This window comes from Akebia trifoliata, chromosome 12 (genome assembly GCF_017979445.1).
Source record: "Akebia trifoliata isolate Shusen 1 chromosome 12, ASM1797944v1, whole genome shotgun sequence".
Classification (NCBI taxonomy): domain Eukaryota; kingdom Viridiplantae; phylum Streptophyta; class Magnoliopsida; order Ranunculales; family Lardizabalaceae; genus Akebia; species Akebia trifoliata.
This window is the reverse complement of record NC_141386.1, coordinates 35,980,004-36,001,417: the sequence shown is the minus strand read 5'-3', so window position 1 is coordinate 36,001,417 and position 21,414 is coordinate 35,980,004. Positions and strand designations below refer to the sequence as shown.

Genomic DNA, 21,414 nt, shown 5'->3' with positions numbered 1-21,414 from the left:
AGTTTCAAGATGTGCTGATTTTTTGTGAGGATGATCTCCTCATTGTAGAGATCATCCTCACCAAAAATCAACTCATTCCAAAAATTTTAACCCATATAAGATAAAATAATTTAACTATGGTGTGGGTTTATTAATTGTGGGGTGTTTATATACTTATCCATGGGATATAAGAGGTAATATCCTTTTAAGAATAAGGGCATACTTGTCCGTGTTGAAAAAAGCGAAGTGCTTACCGCTTCAGCACTTTTTTTCAGCATCAAAATAGTGCTGAATTTTTTCACTTATTTTCAGCAATAAGCACGAGTAAACAAACGCGCTATTTTGACAAAAGTGCTAATTTAATTTTTTTCAGCAATAAGCACTGAAAAATAGCGCAAACAAACACAGCCTTAGTAAGGAAGAGGGAGGAAGAGCCTAGTGCTTAACACTCCAACAAAAATGTGTGACGTAGACAAACACCATTTTGGATCCTGATCCAAAACTATAACCAAGTAATTTGCCGTCTTTAATTTTTAGAAAAAAATGACAATATAACATAGGTTTTTATTTCAATAATATTTTTATTTAAATTAGGATTTTGCTATTATATCTATATATATAGATTTTACTTAGATATACATTACAGATATTTCATTTCCTTAAAAAAAAAATTGCTTAATGAAGGTGGGATCAACAAGATTTGAATCTAGATCATCTATGCCATGGGATGAACTCTCCTCAAGCTTTATCATTTATCTAAGTTGCACCTTCCATTTCTTAAAACCTGGTTATAATTTATGTATGGTATAAATCAAAATCCTCGACTCAATTGAATTTTAACATGTGTTTAAAATTTTAAAATCTCCATGGAGATATCTTGGCTCTTGACTAACCTCAATAGAATAATTAAGCTCTGACCTTGATTAAAACTTTTGAACGTGTTAACGTTGGAGAAGGGGGCGTGTTATAGTCGATTACATTGTGTGGAGGTAAAACCTACTGCTGGCAGATGTCACCATGGATACAAGGAATATTAGGATTGTTCTGACCCATTCGAGGAAGGGGTCTTAGGGACATCCTAGGATAATCATGAGTTAGAACAATGAATTAGGATCTAGCTTGGTCGGTAGGCATAAACCAAGTATGTTACTAATATTAAAGATCATATCAAATCCCAAAAAATCAAGGATATGGTGATATGTCAAAGATAAGGATTCTGAGTAAAATCAAGAAAAAGAATTTTAATTGAGTCAAGCTCCTAAATCGGGAAGGGATATGCAGACTAACATTATAACAAAAGCTTACGCCATCTAGACATTGGATCTACTCATGTTTGGTCAAACAAATGTTAATATCCCTGAATTTGATATAATTTATAATTTATAATTTTATGAATAAAATATCATGTGAATAAAATATATATTTATATGAAATTTCATTTTTTTTTTTAATTTCTATTCTCTTGATTATTGAAGTAAAAAAAACACAAGTTCATAACAATGAAGGAAGGAATAGTCTGCCCAATCATACTAGGTGAAAATTTTAGGATTTGAAGAAGTATTTGCATCCACAATTATGTTTACATTTAATTTTGCAAGTTGAAAGTTGACTGTTTTTTAATAGAAGATTGAAAATTAAATTGTATATTTCTTTAGTAGCAGCCTAAGAGGTTAATGCTCTAACTTTAATAATATATAATAGAGTCGTGCTGGGGTGACACAAAATTTATTGTGATTCTTATAATTTTGGCGTGGATATGCATACATAATCGTAGATAGTTTTTATTCGTATTGCGAGGAAACACATTTATGGTTACGCGCACATCTCATGTCAGATTTGTGAAAATCGCAGTAATTTTTTTCTTGTCATTTCAGCGTTTCCCTATATAATAATAATGAGAAAAAGAAATAGTACAAATTTTAAGGTGTATAAATTTTCGTTAATGCTGAGGTGACATCGAGATATGACTCAGAAACTTTATGTGTTTAGAATTTAGGGATGGATTTTACTTGAGAAAATCTACTCACCAAGAATACTCACGTGAAGGTACGAACGGCGGAGAAATTAAGGAATAAGAAAGGAATGGAGAATCAAGAATCACGACCACGCTTAAATATTAATTAATCGGCTGAGTTGGAGTCGTGGTCGTTGGGAAAAAAGTCGGCGATTAATTAATGCAAATAAACACACCTGTCAAGGAGGAAGTTGGGCATCTAAAGTAAGGAATCGCATGCGAGCGCGCCCATTTGCAGATCGGTCAATTATACGGCCTCGAATTTGCTAATTCCAGGGATAAAGTAATTTGGTCAATCATCCTTGTTCAAACTTCATCTCGATTCCCCGTAGAGAAATCCTTTTCAAAGTATGACATCATGCCTTGCATCACAAAAATGCACGTGTCACGTTTCTCTGACTCACTGGCCCACATATATATTGGATCGTCAGAAGGAGGCACATATCTTTGTAATGATGGGCCAGGCCCAAGGTTGAAAAAGGCTCGAATTCAATGGATACAATCACCAATCGTCATGAATTTTTGTGTCCAGGCCTACAAAAAGAAGATAGTACAAACATTGTTGCCTTAGTGGATTGGAATAAAGGTCACATGGCATTCCTGCGCCATGGAGTCATAGAAATTCAATGGCCCCAACGTCACCAAAGGATTCTCACATAAACATCTCTCACGTCCAACTGCACTCCTTCATTCCATCTGATTGGAAAAATGCTTTCTTATAAAATTCTTTTTTTTTTCTGGAAAATGACATTGAGAAAATGGATTTCTCAAAATCTTCTTTCAAGTGATCAATTTTCAAAGTTTGGATATGATTGAGTTTTCCTTTTCTTTTGTTTTCTATTATTAAGGATTAGAGACATTAATAAGTATCATAAAGTAAGGAAAAAAAAAAAAAAAAGAGAAAGAAAAAGAAACTTGTAGAAGATAAAGAAAGGCATGAAAGTTTCAGCTTTTAGGGCCCAGCCCAGGGGAGGGGGTACCATATCACATCATGCTCCATCCTCCACTAACTGTATAATATGCCCTTGACCCACTTCAGTATTTCAATTTTCAATGAATCTAGAGAGCATAAAATCCCTAAATATAAGGATAATGAATGAATATGAATCTCCCTTGCTTTCCTTGGTTTAGTGACGCAATGTACCATTAAAGGCCACATATTTCCTTAACACACCCCCACTCCCACATGGGAAAGCCACATATTTCTTTGTTTGGTTCTCCCAAGGTCTGTCTCACTCTGTACTTCTCTTAATCTTTCTTAGGTTGATCACTAATTTCATATTACTAATTAGGATCTCAAAAAGAATTTAAATATACCTTTTCTCTCCTTTCTAGATTTCTGTTGATGGTCTTTGAGAAGTGGGTTATTATTGTAATAAGACTTTACTCTTTACTGAAGATAACTGATATATTAAAACCATAGTCTTAAAACTCATCTAATTGACATCAACAATCCGATTGGATTTCGAGATGACTTGGCCCCAAAATAACAATGAAACCAGCTCATCATGGAGTCTATTCAACCATGTCAACTCGGAAATGGACCTAATGATATGAATGTAGTCATATTGAATTATTGATGCGATGTCGAAAGACTCGAGGGGAGGGGAGGGGATTTCCATAATTTGAGAAGACCTCTCTAATGATAAATGCAATGATTGTTTAGTCAACATATAATTAACAAGAGAAAGTTATCTACGATACGATATTTCATCAACGACATATATAATAAAAATATACGGCCCGGGCCAATTGTCGACTCAACTGGACTCGTGAAGTTTCCAACACTCTTAATCCCTATATTGAATGAGTCAATTCGCTTGTCAACTCTTGAAATTTAATATTTAAACACTATAAGTTATTTTAAATATTTATAAATTTTAAATATTTTTATTTGACTAGTTGGGCTAGATGGAGATGAATTGAGTCTGCTTACCAAATTTCAAGCATATGACCAAAATAAAGACTGTGGGTTTATCTAGATTTTTAATAGAGAGTTTATATTGCCAAACCAATTTTTACTAATGCCACACCGACTGTGTGCAATATTCTTTGTTGATTTATACAGGAATCAGTGAGACATTAGTAAAAGTTGGTGTGGCAATAATAGCTCTCTATTAATATTGCCCTTTAGGTAATTTAATTGTTTATATAATCAAAGTGGAGTATTGCTTATGTACTCACGAGAGTTGGATTGTAGTCCAAATCACAGTCTTCCTTTTGTGTTACATATTGACCCATTAATGTGTCTACAGATTGAAGCATTTGATTCATGAATTTAGAGAACAGATCCGTGAGAGCTTAACTGTTTATGAGTGGTTCACCACTTCACCTTTAGTATCATAAACACACTTCCACACGCGCATAGAGAAGGTCACACGTGTTTGAACCGTTAGAATATATATAAGAGACAGAGAGAGAGTGGATGCACCCGTAACCAAAAGTAGCTTTCTTCCTGAATTGTCTCTAATATAGATAGAGTGGATACTCCCTACCTAATCTTAAATAAATCTTTTGATTTCATATCTTATATCTGTATTTATGTTTGTCATCATCTTTGTGCTTAGCCCGCCATTTAATTATTAGAAAGAGTTTGAGTGAGAGACTCTTAAGTTAAGTCCCTACTTAATCATTTTATATATATATATATGTTACCCCTCCTTTTAATATCCAAAGTGCATTATTTGAATACTACCACTCATCAATGATTGCCACACTTTTCTGTGGGGCCCTCGAATCTGACTGTAAGTCTTCTCCCAAAATTAGGGTTAGGTTCCCAAGTCCCTTACACTAATTTATTGTTTGGTTAGAGACTAATAATCCTCCACTTCTTGTTAAAATAACTTCTCTTTACAAGCTGAGAATATAAAATATTGAATGTGGTGTTGATTTGATGATTTCTTATGAACTAAGGATGTCAATTCTTCACTCATTCTCTCTCCTATTTATATATTTTTTTCTTTGGTTTGCTTTTCTTATAGAGCTTTTGTGCTTTGAGTTGTTGGACCCTTTGATTGGAAGATCTAGGAGTTTTGGCTCTCTGTTGAAATCTTTTAGTGAAACAATAAGGTTCCTTGCTGGGGGTGGGGTTTCACTTATCATTTGAGTATCTATTAAGAATCCACCATCCCCACTTATGTACAAAACCCATTACTTATCTTGTGCAAATCATGGGATGTCATACACCCACCAACTTATACTATATGAATTAAGTAAAATTGGCTTGTGGGGTCTTTAATCCTTTTTATGATTCTCTCTTTTTTTTTTCCTTTTTTTTGTGTGTGTGTTTTTAATGTTAAATCTCTTACTAACTCCATGTAGCATTATTTTCTAATCACCATTCCTAATCAATGCTTCATCAACTCTAATGAAGGTCTTAGTTATAATCATAAACCTAATCATCTTTAGAATGTTGGTGCTAGAGGAACCCACTCTTTTTTTTATATTGTGGGTATCTCAAAATGCACCCCACAAAATGACGCCAGACCTCCAAATATGGGATCACCATGACCTTAATCTTGACACGTGGTCACCACAAGAGCACAATTTAAGCTGATCAATCTTTGAATGTTTTTTAGAAAGTTACCCTAATACATGAATTAAGGAAAAATCATTTGTAATAGTTTCCTAGTACAGTCCCGCTCAGAGGGAATTTTGAAATTGAAAGTTATAACAAAACTAATTTATATATCCCATTATGTGCGGGTATTGTTGACACATATTTACATTGATTGATCTTTTTAATTACAAAAGTAAACAATAGATTCATTAATGCAAAATAATCTATCATAAAATAAAGAGTTGTGTTGGAGTAACATTGAAATTGACAACGTTCCAAACATTAGTGTGCACATAACCATAGATGCTTCTCACTCGTTTCTTGATGAAAAGCATACATGATTCTACACACACATCCACATCAGCAATGTGTGAAGCAATGTCAATTTCAATGTTATTTCAGCATTTTTCTAAAACAATAGCATTTTTATCTCTTAAAATTTTCTTAACAAAAATAAAATGTGCAATGACAAGAGACCATGATTTGAGCTAACCACAGCAGCATCAATTCCCTTCCCTTCCCTTTTTCAGATTTATAGAAGTCAAGAACAAGATCTGCTCAAACAATCTCAAACTTTTGGAGTAAGGCTTTGATGATACATAAAATCAGGTTTCAATTATGAGCCCGAGGACAGAGAAAACCTAGTGTGTCTTGAGAAATTTCATAAACAAGATTGATCTCAAATGCAAACTCAAGCTTCAGTTTGATGCAAGGAGAAATTTTGCAAAATCCATTTTCTGCAAGAAATATGACTATTGTAGAAATGGTTTTTTTTTTCTTTTTCCTAATAGAGTTTGAAGTGTGAAGAGTGGTTTTGAAGGTCCTTAATCTAAAAGAAATGAATCGTGATAATCTGACTTACCCACGTGGCATACTCAATCGATACCCATGACGTGACGTGTTCGGGAACCATAGATCTGCTCTCCTTGGATGCAGAACTGCACTTCCCTATAAAAAAGTGCATTTCTGTATCCTTAGAAGAGTAGATCTATGGTTCCCAAACATGTCATGTCAAGGGTGTCGATTGAGCATGCACGTGGGTAAGACAGATTATCACAACTCAAAAGAAATACCTTCTTAATTGTAACAAATCTAAATAAATACCAACTGAAATAAAACACCAAATTATTTAAGAATTTAGTGAGGACAAAGAAAGATGTATAGAAGAACAAGGAAAATTTTGATACAAATCTAGCCAACATTAAAATGAACACCTTTTGGGCCTATTCTGTGACCTACTCACTCAATCTATAGAATTGGCCCATTTTAACTTACAATCTTTTAAATTATGATAGTTGCCGTCTATAGTATTTTTAGAATCCAACTTACGACTCTCTTAATTAGCCATCTTAATGCAAGTTGCAAGTCCACAAAAGAGACCTATTAAATTATTTCCAAAATTTTGCTAGAAAAGAGAAGATTTGAACCCAATTCAACTCTAATTATATAAGTATTACACTTAAAAAGAAAGAAAAAAAAAACACAACTCTCCAATCACGATTTAACTTACTGGGATTTGATTATATTTCAGGAGCTTAGATTGGTAACATCAAATCAGATATCCAGAAGAAGTATTTTAATTCCCAAGTTGTGCAGCTGAAATCATCACTCCAAAAAATAAGATTAATGGTGGAGTGACCTCAGTGGGAGACACACGGGGGACATCTTGACGTGGTGGCTTGTGTATGTTCGTAGATGCATTTTCTACGAGATACAAATAAAACGCATCTACGGACATACAGGCGCCACCACATCAAGGTGTCACTCCTGCATGACTCAAAAAATAAATAAACAAATATCAGTTGGAAAGACATTTTGGCCATTTTTGTATACTTTGTCTTCTATTCCTGATTGGTGACTTTGGACGATGTTGTGGACAGATATTGGGTCGAGCTCCTCAGTGATGCAAAGTAAAAATAAATCAGAAATGGGGTTTTCGTGTTGTCCTAGAAAGAGAGACTAGCTGCATACTCGAATTGTCCATTTTCACAGATTTTTATTCCAAGATTTCATCTATAATATAATTAATATATATATATGGTTTTCAACCCCTACCCTAAAGAGAGAGAGAGATGTGGATTTTATTGTAAAAAGCACAAAAGAATATGGGGGTGGTGCTGCTGCTTTGGCAACCAATGGACCATGCCAAAATATGGTAATTTGAAGGATTTTTGTCGGCCTTTTAGGGATCGATACGATGCTTCGTCGCATGTATTGTTGTAGATGACATCTGTCAGTCTATGTTGTGCATGATTGTTCCAATGGATCACTCTTTTTTGCTAATCAGTTTTGTCATTTTAATTTAAACTAAAACAATTCTGAAAATAAGCAATTAGCGCACCTAGTGTAGTGGTATCATAGTTCCCTCCCACGGTACTGACCGGGGTTCGATTCCCCGGATACGCATGCTCTCTCTCTCTCTCTCCTTTCAACTCTTCTCTTTTGTTTTGTTCTCTTTTCAATTTTAGTTTGGCCAAGTAAAAAAAAAAAAAAAGGTTCAATTTAATAAAAAGGCATAAGAACTTTAATAAAAATAAAAAAAAACCTTTAAAAAAAAAAAAATTTAATATAATAAAGTTAAAAAAGCAAGAAAAATATAATCAATGGTCATGAACTCTAAAGAACCGATTTATTTGGCCTCAAAGTCTTAGAAACAAGGACCGGCTCAAACTCTCGTCTTAAGCCACCCATAAATTCAAAAACCATCTATAAATGCAAAACATATCTCCCTCAACATGAACATCAACTCTTTAGAACAACAAATGGACCCCACAGGAGTACAAACAGTGAGTATCGATATCATAATTCATCAATATTAAGCATCAAACTGCAGTCTGTCTAGTCCATTGCAGCACCAGAGAGATGAAACTTAGGTGTTCTGGTACAGAGTTAAGAGGACTTGAGCATCTTCTTGTAATCCTGGAAATCCCCAAGGAATGGTGCAACCTTGCCATCAGATACCGCCCACAGCTCCCCAACACTTCCAGATATCAGATGCTCGTCATGACTTACCTGCAAAAGCAGTTCGAGAAGGTTAATATCTAAGTGGGGATAGGGAACCAATTATTTAGGAAAATAAAAGCTTTATAAGGTTAATGGCTAAGTGGGAGAGGTGTGAATGATACCATCAGTACACCCCCTTGGAAGAGAACCAGACCCTGTATAAGCGCCTCCACAGCATCCAAATCCTGTTTTACACAAAAAATAAATAAATAAATAAAAATTCAAACGCATGTTGCGTTTCTCAGTTAGTTTTGCTAATTTTATGCAAAATCTTCTGCAAAGCAAGTCACTCAACAAACAAATATGCAACATTGAATTTCATGGTTCAACCAAAACACACACAAAATGCAATGTATCTCGATATACTTACAAGATGATTTGATGGTTCATCAAGTAGAATAATATGAGGTTTTTTGAATGTTATCTTTGCAAATGCAACTCTGCTTTTCTGACCACCTGAAATGTCATTCAGACCAAAATATTAGCACAATTGGGAACGGTTTGACAGAACAATTATAAGGATATCAATCAACTTGTCCTGATTTAGAACATAGTCCAGACTTACTGATCGACTCAGAATTCAACTGTATAGCCATGCTCAGAATTTAAAGTTCAAGCTTGGATGTATGAAACAATAAAAACCAAGCTTCACAAACACTCAATCCAATCAAACAGAAACTGTACTTCTCAAGTTCCAAAATGAATCCAAGATCTTGACTATTGATTCAAACATTTCTTTATAGAAGGGGAATGTAAGAGACAAATACCTGACAACGTGTACATTGGTTGAAGAGCAAGATTGCCAGTTACACCTAAAGAACCTAAATGGGATCGAAGCTTTTGTTCTGGCACTCCCTGAAAAAAAAAAAAAGGTTCATTCCAAGGGTGCCTATTCCAGATAAAAATTGTAACAACTCACACACACCACTCCCAAATATGAACTCTAAATTATAAACATGATTCTAAATTAACTTTCAGTGTTTCCATTAATGTGGAAATATTTTAAAATAGTGCATGTGGTGATGCATCTATCTGAGAGTCTGATTTCCATATTAAAATGAAGAGATAATGCCGACTAAAAATAAGGGGAGCAGGAATTATATTTTTAAACGCAAGTACATAATAGAATAAGAGGAAAATAAATAATTTTTTTAAATTATAAGTCACCACTTCCTTTTTTTCTAAAATTTTACTCACTGATTAATATCTTTAATTAAAATGTTCCAATTTTTTGAAAATTAGATTATACAGGTAATTAACCCATTTAATTTTTTTTTTATAAGCATTAACCCATTTAATTCATATATATTAATCATAAAAATGATATAAATTGGCTCCTCATTCATATAAAAAAATTAAAAAATTTGATTCCTCAGTTATGTCTTTTTTAATTCTAATTAACTCGTTTGGATTCATGTCAGAGAGTGGCAGATTTTTATCATTTTTTATAAGTAAATTTTTATTGCAACTGAGAAGGTCAAGGACACCTACCTCAAGCAAATTCCAAATACAAGGACACCCATTACCCATTTCCACTATAACTCTTCATTTCTTCAAAGAAAACCCTTCTGAATCTTTGCAAACTTTCCTTCATATATTAAAATAAAAACCCCAAAATACTAATTAAAACCTCCTAAAGTGAGTGTTCAATCCCCTCGAACATCCTTCAGCATATTTTTTTCTTTCCATTCCCCTAAAATATGGCCAAATGGAATCAAACACCAAAGGATCCTCCTCTTGACAAGAAAACAACAATCTCAATCTGCCAACTTTAAAATAATGATATAACAGAGCTAGGTATAATGTTTCACTTTGGTCCCGATGGAAATGGATATGTTTCACCTCCGTTATAAATAAATAAAAAAATTGCAAAAAAAGAAATGGATGTGTCTAGGTATATTTTGGGGAAATATAAACAAACCTAATCTCCATAAATAAATAAAAAACCTAATACAATGAATACCACGTAAGCAATAGGAACCCACCGGGAAGCAGCGCATCATGTATAGAAGGGGATTTGAAGATAAATCCAGCCCGTCAACATGGTGCTGACTAAACACAGCAATTCGAACCTGTACAAAGCAAACCACAATAAGTTCCCATCAGCTTAAAGCATATAAAGATCAGCATTAACTTTGTACGTATCATTCTCAATCAAATGAATTATTGGTAGAAATATCATGAATTTGAGATGGAAAACAAAATGCCAATGCTATTTAAACAAGGGCTTTTCAATTATCTGCGAAAGCTGAAAAAGGTCTAATGCCCCTTAGTATACTATAGCATATAATGAGAGTGGAACATCCCTTTGTGTGTGTGTGTGTGTGTGTGTGAGAGAGAGAGAGAGAGAGATAGACCTTAGCTGAACGGAAAACTGTCCCAGAGCTCGGCTGAAGTTCCCCTGAAATTAATTTGAGTATGGTTGACTTGCCAATACCATTTGGGCCAACCACTGGAGAAAAAAAATTGAATACCCAAATTTAGAAACCAAAAGTAAAGGGGGAATGCTTGATAAAGTAGACATTAAATAAAAACCAACTTCTAGATGAACCACAAAATGCCATAAAATTCCTAATTTTATATCAGAAAATAGAGAACCAATGAAAGACACTAGCCCTGTCCTTCGTCTTAAATCAGACAAGGACATGGTGTCTGAATCCCCCCCTCCCCCACAGACTAGAGGAGGTGAACATAACCACCTCAGGATACCTGGTAGGGGAAGACATCCTTACAGTTCAATTGAAGTACAAAAAGATGTGATATCATATAATTTACATAGTATTAAGATTAAGAAGACCAAAAATGATGTGGATTGCAGAACAAGATTCATTCAACTGGCCACATGCATGATAATTACAAGGCTTGCACAATGTATCTATGTAAGAAATTACCCAAATGCCCTTTAATGTATTTTTGGCAAATTTCCATGACCTCATTTTAGCATGAAATCATTTAAACCATCCAAACAACCCCTTAATAAGATAGGTTTAGAAAGAGATGATTTTAAAAGACTACATTTGTCTAATTTTGGTACATCCAAAAGCACACAATAAAAGTGTGAAAGTTTAAGGTTTGCGCTCACAATCACGTTCAGAGCATTCAGCACTCTATGACATCGTATTAGAAAAACAAAAACAAAAACAAAAAAAAAGTGTTTGAAGTAAAATCCTTACTTGCTATGCGACTGTCAAGATCTATACCAAAATTCAAATTCTTGAACAATAAAGGGCCCCCAGGATAACCAAACGAAGCATCACTGCAATGCAAGTAACATATATAAAAATACATTCAAAAGGGCACTCAAGTAAATATGAAATATAAATATTAGGTAAGCAGGGAATGAAATTATCCCATTTTGGGAGAAAACAGAAAAGAAAAGACAAACAAACAGAATCATTATTGAGAAATGAATATTTAGTATAACTGGAGCACGGAATAGAACCTTTCAAAGTTAGATTAGTAAACATACTAACATACCTCTAAAAATGAAAATAAAATAAAAACTAGAATAGAGTAACCACATTTTAGTTCTAATTCCAACCCTTTGCTCATGATAGAGTTAGTCTGCTTTTATCAATCCAAACTCCAGCAAAATTGAAAATGATCATGAGTGGAACCATGTTTGCAACATTTATGTCTTATATCCTACCTATCTCTGCTTTAGTATCTCTTCTATTTTCTATTAATTTCCTTGCACGGCAGAGTCATTTTCCTTTCTTTAACTAAAGGCTATTAACTTTCTCACTTAGATAAGTTCCCTGCCTTTAATTTCAGTCATTCTTATTTCTGTAGATCTATATAAAGGGACCTGAAACCTAAATTTTCAACTTTTACTAAATTTTTACACTATCTAATATTAGTAACTAAATGTAGTATTGGTAACTTAAAAATTCTTATTTATTGCAATAGACTAAGAAATAAATCCTTATGATAAGTTTGTGATAACTACTCCCTGAGAACCAGAGCATAGGAGAGAACTATTTCAAGTAACAGCTGCATTATAAACTCTGTTAATCAAACCTGAAACTTATTATTGGGGGGCCTGGTCTGTCATCTGGTGTCGGGAACTCAAACTTGTAACTGCATAGAAACAGAATATTAGAAACTTGCAGAGTTAAAGTTAAGATGGGGAAATTAACAGGATGAATAACAGCATAATGAAACATATTAAGTCTAGAGGATGCTGAAATGATTGGATCGATCATGAGAACATAAGTTAAAGAAAATGGTGCATACTCAGGATCATTGATGACTTCATCCACATGACCCATTCGCTCTAATGCCTGAAGAATATTAAAAGTAAAGCAATCATAGGAAACAAAAATATTTCATATAATCAGGATTTTAAGTGACGAGCATAATCTCATTGTAGGAAAGGCATCATGGCTCAGTGTATATATATATATATGGGAGCGGTTCGGCAGCCCTAAAGTTTGCCAAGTTTTGTGCCAAACATTTTTTGTAAATCACTTTTGATGGGGTTAGAAGTTTTGGAATAGGCTGATTTTTTGTGAGGATGATCTCTACGGTGAAGAGATCATCCTCACAAAGAATCAGCTCATTTTGAAACTTCTAACCCTAGTTTACAAGTTGAAGAATCGTGGACCGTCCAATTTTTGTAAATCACTTTTGATGGGGTTATAAGTTTTGGAATAGGCTGATTTTTGGTGAGGATGATCTCCTCATCATAGAGATCATCCTCACAAAAAATCAGCTCAGTCCAAAGCTTCTAACCCATATTTTGAAAAATGTTTGGCACCAAACTTGGCAAATTTTAGGGCTGCTGAACCGTCCCCTATATATATATATATATATGGAAAAAGGCTATATGGACAGAAGGACCACGTGGACTAACACAGTTGCCCAAATGACACCTCAGCCCTCTAGCATTTATGGTTTAGATTAGGATTAAAATAAAAAAATAAACAAACTTTTTTAGCCTGGCCAAAGGCTTCAAACATGGATGGCCATTAAACTCCAAAATGTAAAATGTGTTGACCAATGTGAAAAAAAAAAACCTTTTTTAGAGTTCCTAAAATTTTGTGCTCTATGTCCACGTAGCACCCGATCATGTTTTTGGGTGCCACATGGACATGCGGTCCACATAGATAGGTGGCCGGTGGTCCTTGGGTCCATGCAACCCAATCCCTCCCTCCCTCTTATATATACTCTTTCCCATTTAACCAACAAGGGGTTGATGATATGGCCAGGACCACGTCTCCAAAAGCGGAGGTCCTGAATTTGATTCCCTCCTTGGTGGCCACCCCCTGGGATTTATCCCACTACACCTGGTACGTGTGGAAGGACATGAGTGCCCTGTGAGATTGGTTGTGTGCTCTAAGAGGCACGGGTACTCAAGATATCAAAAAATAAATAAATAAATAAATCTTTCCCAATGTTCACACTCAGACTTGAGTACCAGATTAGAGTTCTACTGAACCAAGTGAAGGGAAAAAAATGTTGATCTTTTATTAATTAAAAATTTGGACTCTGAGCCTAGATCCTAACAAATGAGTAAATTCACAACGAGTTCTGTGTTGATTAGATAGGTTATAAGAAGGCTTAAACTCAATATAGGGCCAATGGTAATAAGCACCTTTATTCTTGACTGAACAAGTGATGCCCGTTTTGCATTGTAGCGGAACTTATCAATAAAAGCCTGCAGTCAAAGATTACGGACAGGATGTTATGCATGCAAAACTTTATAAGTGAAAAAAAAAAATTCTGACAAGAAATGAGATCATCTAATTTTAAAAGTTTGCAGCCTTTTTTACATTAGGTAACAACTCCCTTTCATTTATCAAGAAGAAAGTTGAAGATTGTATATGGATGGCTCAAACAAGGTAGCACCCTAAAAGATCTCATGGTGTTCAAATTATAAAAAAAAAACTGAGTTTAGCAATTAAAATAGAAAAAAATATAAAAGGAGCTCAGGTTCACATCGCTAAGCTGGCTGATTCATCTATGCCACTTAAAATATTTAAAAGTGAGGTTCAGCTGCAGTATCCCAACATTTCTAAATCAGCTCCATTTCAACAAAAAAAAAAAGATCTGAAGAGTTGTTCCAACACTACAGGATATTGTATATGAAAGTATTGGAGACACTAAGAGGATCAGCTATCTCAGTGACTGACACCCCAGGTCTCTGCAATACTTTGATCACATGCATTCATTCACAACTAGAATCAAGGTTTAAAATCTCATCTTGAGGCAATGTTTTGGTCAAGAGAGAAACTGAAACGGCCTCAATTGAAACATTCCGAGGCAATCCGAAATATTCAATATTTCATTCTGGTCTTGGACAAAATCAGAATGGTCTGCCCAAGCGGTTCAAAAATGAAAGAAACTTTGAAACATAACTAGAACAGTGGAACAACGCATCAACTTAATTTCATCATAGCACAACATAAATGCAAACAAAATAGAAACACTATAGCATCATTCCAACTGTAATTCTGCAAAAACAAAAACCTGCATATGTGATTTTGCACGTTCACTTGACTCAAAGGCTTTCTGTTGGTTCTTAAGCTGTTCCTCACGAGTCCTCTCGAAGGTATCATAGTCTCCTTTGTAGGAAGCTAGTTTTTGTCCATGTAAATGAAGAATATCTGTAACTACCTGCACACACATACAAAAAAAAAAAAGAATTGAAACAAGAAGAGACGATCTCGTAAACATTACAACAATCAAGTATTAAAGAAATGAACATTTCTACCAAACAAAAAGTAAATAAATGAACATTACCGAAGAAGAATGTTCAAGGATTAAAGAGAGAGTAATACCGTGTTCAGGAACTCTCTAGCATGAGAAACAACTATAAATGTCTTGGGCCATTTCACAAGGTATGATTCCAGCCATAAAACAGCATGGAGATCAAGATGGTTCTGTAAAGAAGAAATGCAAGTATTTTAACCTTAAATGTTCCAAATAAAAGGTATAACCATAATCTTTCCAATTAGAAGGTACACCCTGCAACACATTTCAGGAGAAGCATACTGTGGGTTCATCAAGCAGTAACAAATCAGGTTCTATAAACAATGCACGAGCAAGAGCAACTCGCATTCTCCATCCTCCAGAAAAGGTTTTTGTAGCCTTCCGTTGCATTTCTGGAGTGAAACTAAGACCCTGAAAATTTTAGATGGATGTAGAATATTAATCACAGAGTAATTACAGTGCAGAAATTGTAGCATATGTTAAGGGTACATGTGTCAGGCATGGGAACGGTTCAAAGAGACAGACGCTTATACACCATATCTTAGGGGACTGGGTCACAGAAATATAAGTAATATTTTATGAAAACTTTAACAATATAGCTGCTAAACAGTAGATGATAACCATGTCACATTGTGATGGCATGAGTACCCTGTAATATGCGTAGGACAGACAATTTTAGCAAACGGACTTAATTAGGAAACCATGTGTGAAACATGCACAATCTCAAACAGATGACCCTAGACAAGATGTTCATGCTTTGCTCCTCTGCTAAAATAACCATATGCCTCTATTTCAGACTATGTTTCTTTCTTCTTCTATTTCTTCACCATTCAAACACCAATGCAACATGCTAAATAAAGGCTTGCAGAGAAGGAGTCTGACTGATCCCTAATCCAAATGATCAACTGAAAATAAGAAGATTAAAATTAAAATTAAAATCAGAGATTGCACAGAGCTTCCCATTACTCAGTCAAGTCCGGGCACGTGTGCAATACCATATCGAATAATATATAATGTGCCTGAAAAATCCAAGTTAGTCCAATTGAACCAAGTTCTTCATGCAGGTCACACAGACTTTCCCTTGTCATAGGCTCTGAACCATTTGGGTTCCAACAGAGATTTAATTCTCACACACAACCCTAAACCACACTCAAGCAGTATATTTCACTATCAGTTTCTCTTATATTTCTCATATGTTCTCTTTCTTCCTTATCCGCAGCTTCAATGATTTCCAACCAAGCTGACAGCTTCAACTATATTTTCAGAATTCCCCAACCAACCATTCTCCACCCCAAAAAATAACTTACGGTAATTGCAAAGATGCAATGTAAAACTGATACGGAATGAGAAAGTTGTCAACATCATAGAGCCATATTTCTCTAGCAAGCCAAAATCAAATGCATGTCAAAAGAAATTTCACGGTGGATACTTATTTTCTATTTTACCTAGGTATGGGTAAGAGCTACAGGGTCAAACTTGCACCACCTCATATTTTTCTAAGAAGCAAAAAACCAACACATGTCAAAAGAAATTCATGTTGGATAGTTATTTTCTTTGTTACCTAGGTATGGGTATGGGTAAGGGTGATAGTGTCAACTTGCATAAACCAAGATCTTAGATTATTGGGAGAAGCCTATAATGTTAATATAATATTATTTTTAACATTTTTCTTAAAATTTGTTAAAATAATTTCATGATTTTAAATATTGTTTTTTTTTATCGGGTAGTGCTGAGTTATACCCAACATGGAGCCCTTACCCATGTCTTCTCATGCCTAACTGGGGCACCATGGGAGTTTTAAAGGGTCCAGATAATTCATATGAAGCAAAAAATATCAGGTGTTGCAAAGACATCAAAATTTTCTGTGAGATGAATATAAAGTGGGACACCAACGAAAAAACAATTGAGAACTGACCGCGAGAATGGAAGCTGCACGTGACTCTGCAGCATAGGCATCAATAAAGTCAAGCCTTTTATATATCTGCTCAAGCCTCTGTGACAGGGTATCTTTGTCCATCCCTCCATTAAGCTTCCCATTGATTTGTTCTATTGCATCCTCAAACTCCATCTCTCTCTTCAAGACAATAACAATTTCAGGAAATTTGATCAATTTATAAAATGGCAAAGTAGGTCTAACAAATCCAAAAGGTGAACACAATAGAATGTCAAATCTCCAAATTACAGTAAGCAATATACATATATAGTTATAAGGTTAGTGGTTGGCAAATGAAGTTGGGTTCAAGGGGGTTTGAACCTAGGACATGGAAATAACATTCCACACGTCTTACCACTTAACTAAGTTGGCACTTCAGTCAAAAAAATGTTTCTCTAATTTGAAATGACCAAGCTATTACTTCTCAAAAAATAAAAAGATAAAGGAGAGGGAAAAAAAAAGGCCAGCTATTCAAACCTGTAGTGCAAGTAGAGAAGCTTCCTCTTCCAAGAGTTGGGTCCTTTCAATGTCAGCGTTGAGAACACATTGCAAGGCTGATGTATCATCGCCCACAACTTCTTGCTCCACATGTAATATCTGGCAGTTCTTCGGAATACCATCAATTGCATGCATAGCCATATACCTGAGAAATGTTGTTTTTCCTGTACCATTTCTCCCAACGAGGCCTGTTTAAAGTGTACAGTGTGGTAAGCAGCCATCAAAACCCAATTAGAGATGGTGAAGAACCAGTAAATAGTCAGACCTTCACTGAACTTGTAAACAAAAACCATACTTTTCATCAAGTAATTGAAGCAGAATATAAAGCTAGTACTATGTGTTCAACCAAAGATATAGAAGTTAAAAAACTAACGAAGGGCGACCATGCTTTGGGCTTATGGTTGGGGAAAAAAAGAACAACAACAAAAGGAAATAGAACTAGCCATGTTTTAGGTGGCAGAGTAATAACAGTGGAGTTTCAACAATTGGAAAGAAGTACCAATTGAATTTAAACTTCAACGGTTATCAAAAAATTGAATTCAAAGTTCAATACTTCAAAGCAATCTCTCACGCATTGTCTTTTATTTAAGCCCAAAAATGCATAACAATGAGTCTCTCCCGACTCTAGAAGACCCATATTTTTTTAGTAAAATATCATCAAACCACTCAAGTGAAACATTGTCTTTAATTTTCAAGCTTATAGGACTGGAAAATACTTCAAAGACCATCCTAGATGTAAATAAATCAGCCAAGTATGCTATCTGGTGGTATACATTACACGAAAACCAATGAAAACTAATGCATACCAGCAAAAACAATTGGTTTGGAATTATTATTATTTCAAGTATGTGTGAACTAGAAAATTGAAAAGTTAAACCCATATTTCAAAGAACGCAGGAAAAATCGCAATGGCAAAGATGAACTTTCTCTGCTAGGTAGATTGGAAAATTAAACAACTCACCGTAATGCCGGCCAAAAGAAAGCGTTACTGAGCCATCTGTAATGAGCTCACGACCACCAATAGAGACGCTAAAGTTCTCCATATGGATATCTTTGATAGCGGGTGCATCCGTGCCACCACCATCATGATTTACACACACAACAGGCATCCCTGCATTAGCTGCTTCCATCTCCGCTAAATGCATTTGATATTCTTGCTGTTCGGTATCAAATCATAGAACATAAATAGATAATGGAATTAGATATATATTTACAGAGTGCTGAAGAATGATGAGAAACTTGGAGCTAGCTTGGAAATTGGAACTCGATCTATTACTTTTTCATTGAAGGAAAAAGGAGTTTGGACTCAAAACTACAACCAGGCAGAAACCAGGCCAATTCAGCTGAGTTCCAAGAAAAATGGTGTATTTTTAGACAGGACAAAACTAATTCAAGAACTCATACATCTCATATGTAAGTCTAACAGAGATCTCACCTCTCTTTGGCGCTCCTCTTTTCTCTTTCTTCTTTCAAGTTTTGCCCGATCACGTTCAGTCAACACAGGACCATCCAGCACCTCGGGTTGTTTCTTTGGAGCTTCCTCCTCATCCATTCCATCAAACATTCGCAATGGTGCTGCCAAGCTTCGTACAGCTGGTTTACTTTTTACCAACCCATGGTTTCCAAATTTTTCCGATAGTTTCCCGCAAACCTACATTTCAGGAAAAACACCTTAGCACACAGAGCAAGGCTTGACTCTTCAAAGCATTATTCCAAACCTAACCTAATATACAAGCCATTTTGTTCAAGTTTTTGGGTGTTTTTATTGAAGTTTGTGAGACATACAACAGATCCTTTGTTTTTTTTGTTGAATAAAGAACCTACTGTCCAGTGACAAAGGATTAGACGATTTTAAAATAAGTCGTGAAAACTGCAATTAAGAAATATATCTGGGTAATTCCACTCCTTGGGAATTTGAAGATTTTAGACAGAACACCCCCCCCCCCCCCACCCCACCCAAATGCTATTTTAAAATTTGCTTTACGGATTTGTTGCATTTGGACAGGACCAACTTAGAAAATTATAGTCAGAAACTACAGGTACAATAGCAAGTAAGAAATTCTTCAGTAAATAATTAACCCAATGCAGAAAATCCACTAAAATTATATGAAATGAATACCAAATTAAAGCCATAAATTGTGCATTGGGAATTGTAAACTTGTCGCAAATGTTTGGACAATTTTTTCGTTATTATCTAGAAATGAAGAAGATGAACAAAACTGAAACTTTGCAAATTATAATCAGAAACTACAATAAATAATAACAAGTAAGATAAATAATTAATCCAATGCAGAAAATCCACTAAAATTATAAGAAACGAACACCAAATTAAAACCCTAAGCTGTGCATTGGGAATTATAAAGTTTTGGCCAATTTTTGGACAGTTCAATCGTTATTTATTATCTCAAAAACGAATGATACGAAAAAAAAATTGGAACTTTTTTTTTCTTACAAAGCGCCCTTCGGAATCATCATGAACACAACCAGAGTCGACAAGGAGCTCTCCGATGGCATCAAAAGCCCCCTCTCCTTCGAGACCGAAGTCAAAATCTTCGTCTGCAAGAACATTGATTATGTAATCCATGATGGGCTGATCGACATCTTGAGATCTTTCACCCAAAACTTGATAAACAACAGAGCTCGCAACATCAACCATTCTCGCATACAAATTTCAGACAATATGAGAGAAGAAGAAGAAGAAGAAGAAGATTTGTAGAGATTTAAAAAAAAAAAAAAAACGTAAAATTATTGGAGAAACAGAGATATTTCTGAAAAACAGAACACTATCAGAGAAATTTATGTCACTAAGAAGAGGGGAAAGAGAGGCAGAGTAGGAGAGACGACTGTATGTCTTTTTAAGATTTTATAGTTTTTAGGCTATCAAGGCTTCGCCGAAGAGCTTATACAATAGGGTTGTTTGCTAACAGAGACAAGTTTATTCCACATACGAACATTACTGTTCCGATAGAAAATTTATTTTAGGAAAAATTACTTAATGCACAGCACGGAAGAGGTCTGCATTCTATTAGAAAAATATTATTCACTCACTTACAAAAATAAAAAGAAAATATTATAAGTGAAGGATAAAAATTGTATTTAAAATATGTTGCATGAAAAGATAAAATAAAAATGACATTTCAAAAAATAAAAAAAATATAATAGGTATTTAAAAAAGATGAACGGTGATGACATAGAAAAACCCTTAAAAAGTCTTCTTTTCCTTCTGTATTTAATGATGGATAATTATACAGACGGTATCTACATTTTAAAAAATAATTGAACTTTTGTTCAGAAGTATCCATTTCCATATTTAGAAATTTGAAGATTGGGTAACATTTTAAAAAAACAAAAAATATATAATGGGTATTTAAAAAAAATGAACGGTGATAACAAAGAGAAACCCTTAAAAAGTCCTCTTTCCCCTTTGTATTTAATGACGGATAATTATATAGACGGTATCTACATTTTAAAAAACAATAGAACTTTTATTCGGAAGTATCCATTTCCATATTTAGAAATTTGAAAACAGGTGAAATTACTCTGAATCCTCATAATTTTTTCGACATAATTTGATGGTTCATTTATTAACTTTTTTTTTTTAATGTTACCTCACCCTTGTCAATTCATGAGATGGATGATATGAGTTGCGAGGATCACCAATTCAAAAGATTGTTAAGATCACATTTTTCTTCTTTAATATTCCAATCATCGAGA

At 34.6% G+C, this 21,414-nt stretch overlaps 1 protein-coding gene across 1 annotated transcript; it reads right to left on the bottom strand.

The window, feature by feature from the left end:
- Window positions 1–8,162: 8,162 nt before the first annotated feature.
- Window positions 8,163–20,597, bottom strand: ABCF3 (general control non-repressible 3). The gene is made up of 18 exons (XM_086418004.1): window positions 20,153–20,597; window positions 19,136–19,351; window positions 18,662–18,857; window positions 17,680–17,888; window positions 17,185–17,343; window positions 15,552–15,680; window positions 15,338–15,439; window positions 15,027–15,173; window positions 14,152–14,214; window positions 12,792–12,838; window positions 12,576–12,635; window positions 11,729–11,811; window positions 10,913–11,007; window positions 10,541–10,627; window positions 9,323–9,410; window positions 8,926–9,011; window positions 8,678–8,740; window positions 8,163–8,564 (listed from the first exon to the last, which is right to left on the bottom strand). Exons 1-18 carry the CDS (start codon window positions 20,354–20,356, stop codon window positions 8,442–8,444), a joined length of 2,157 nt encoding a protein of 718 aa, XP_086274130.1. The 5' UTR covers window positions 20,357–20,597; the 3' UTR covers window positions 8,163–8,441.
- Window positions 20,598–21,414: the final 817 nt, after the last annotated feature.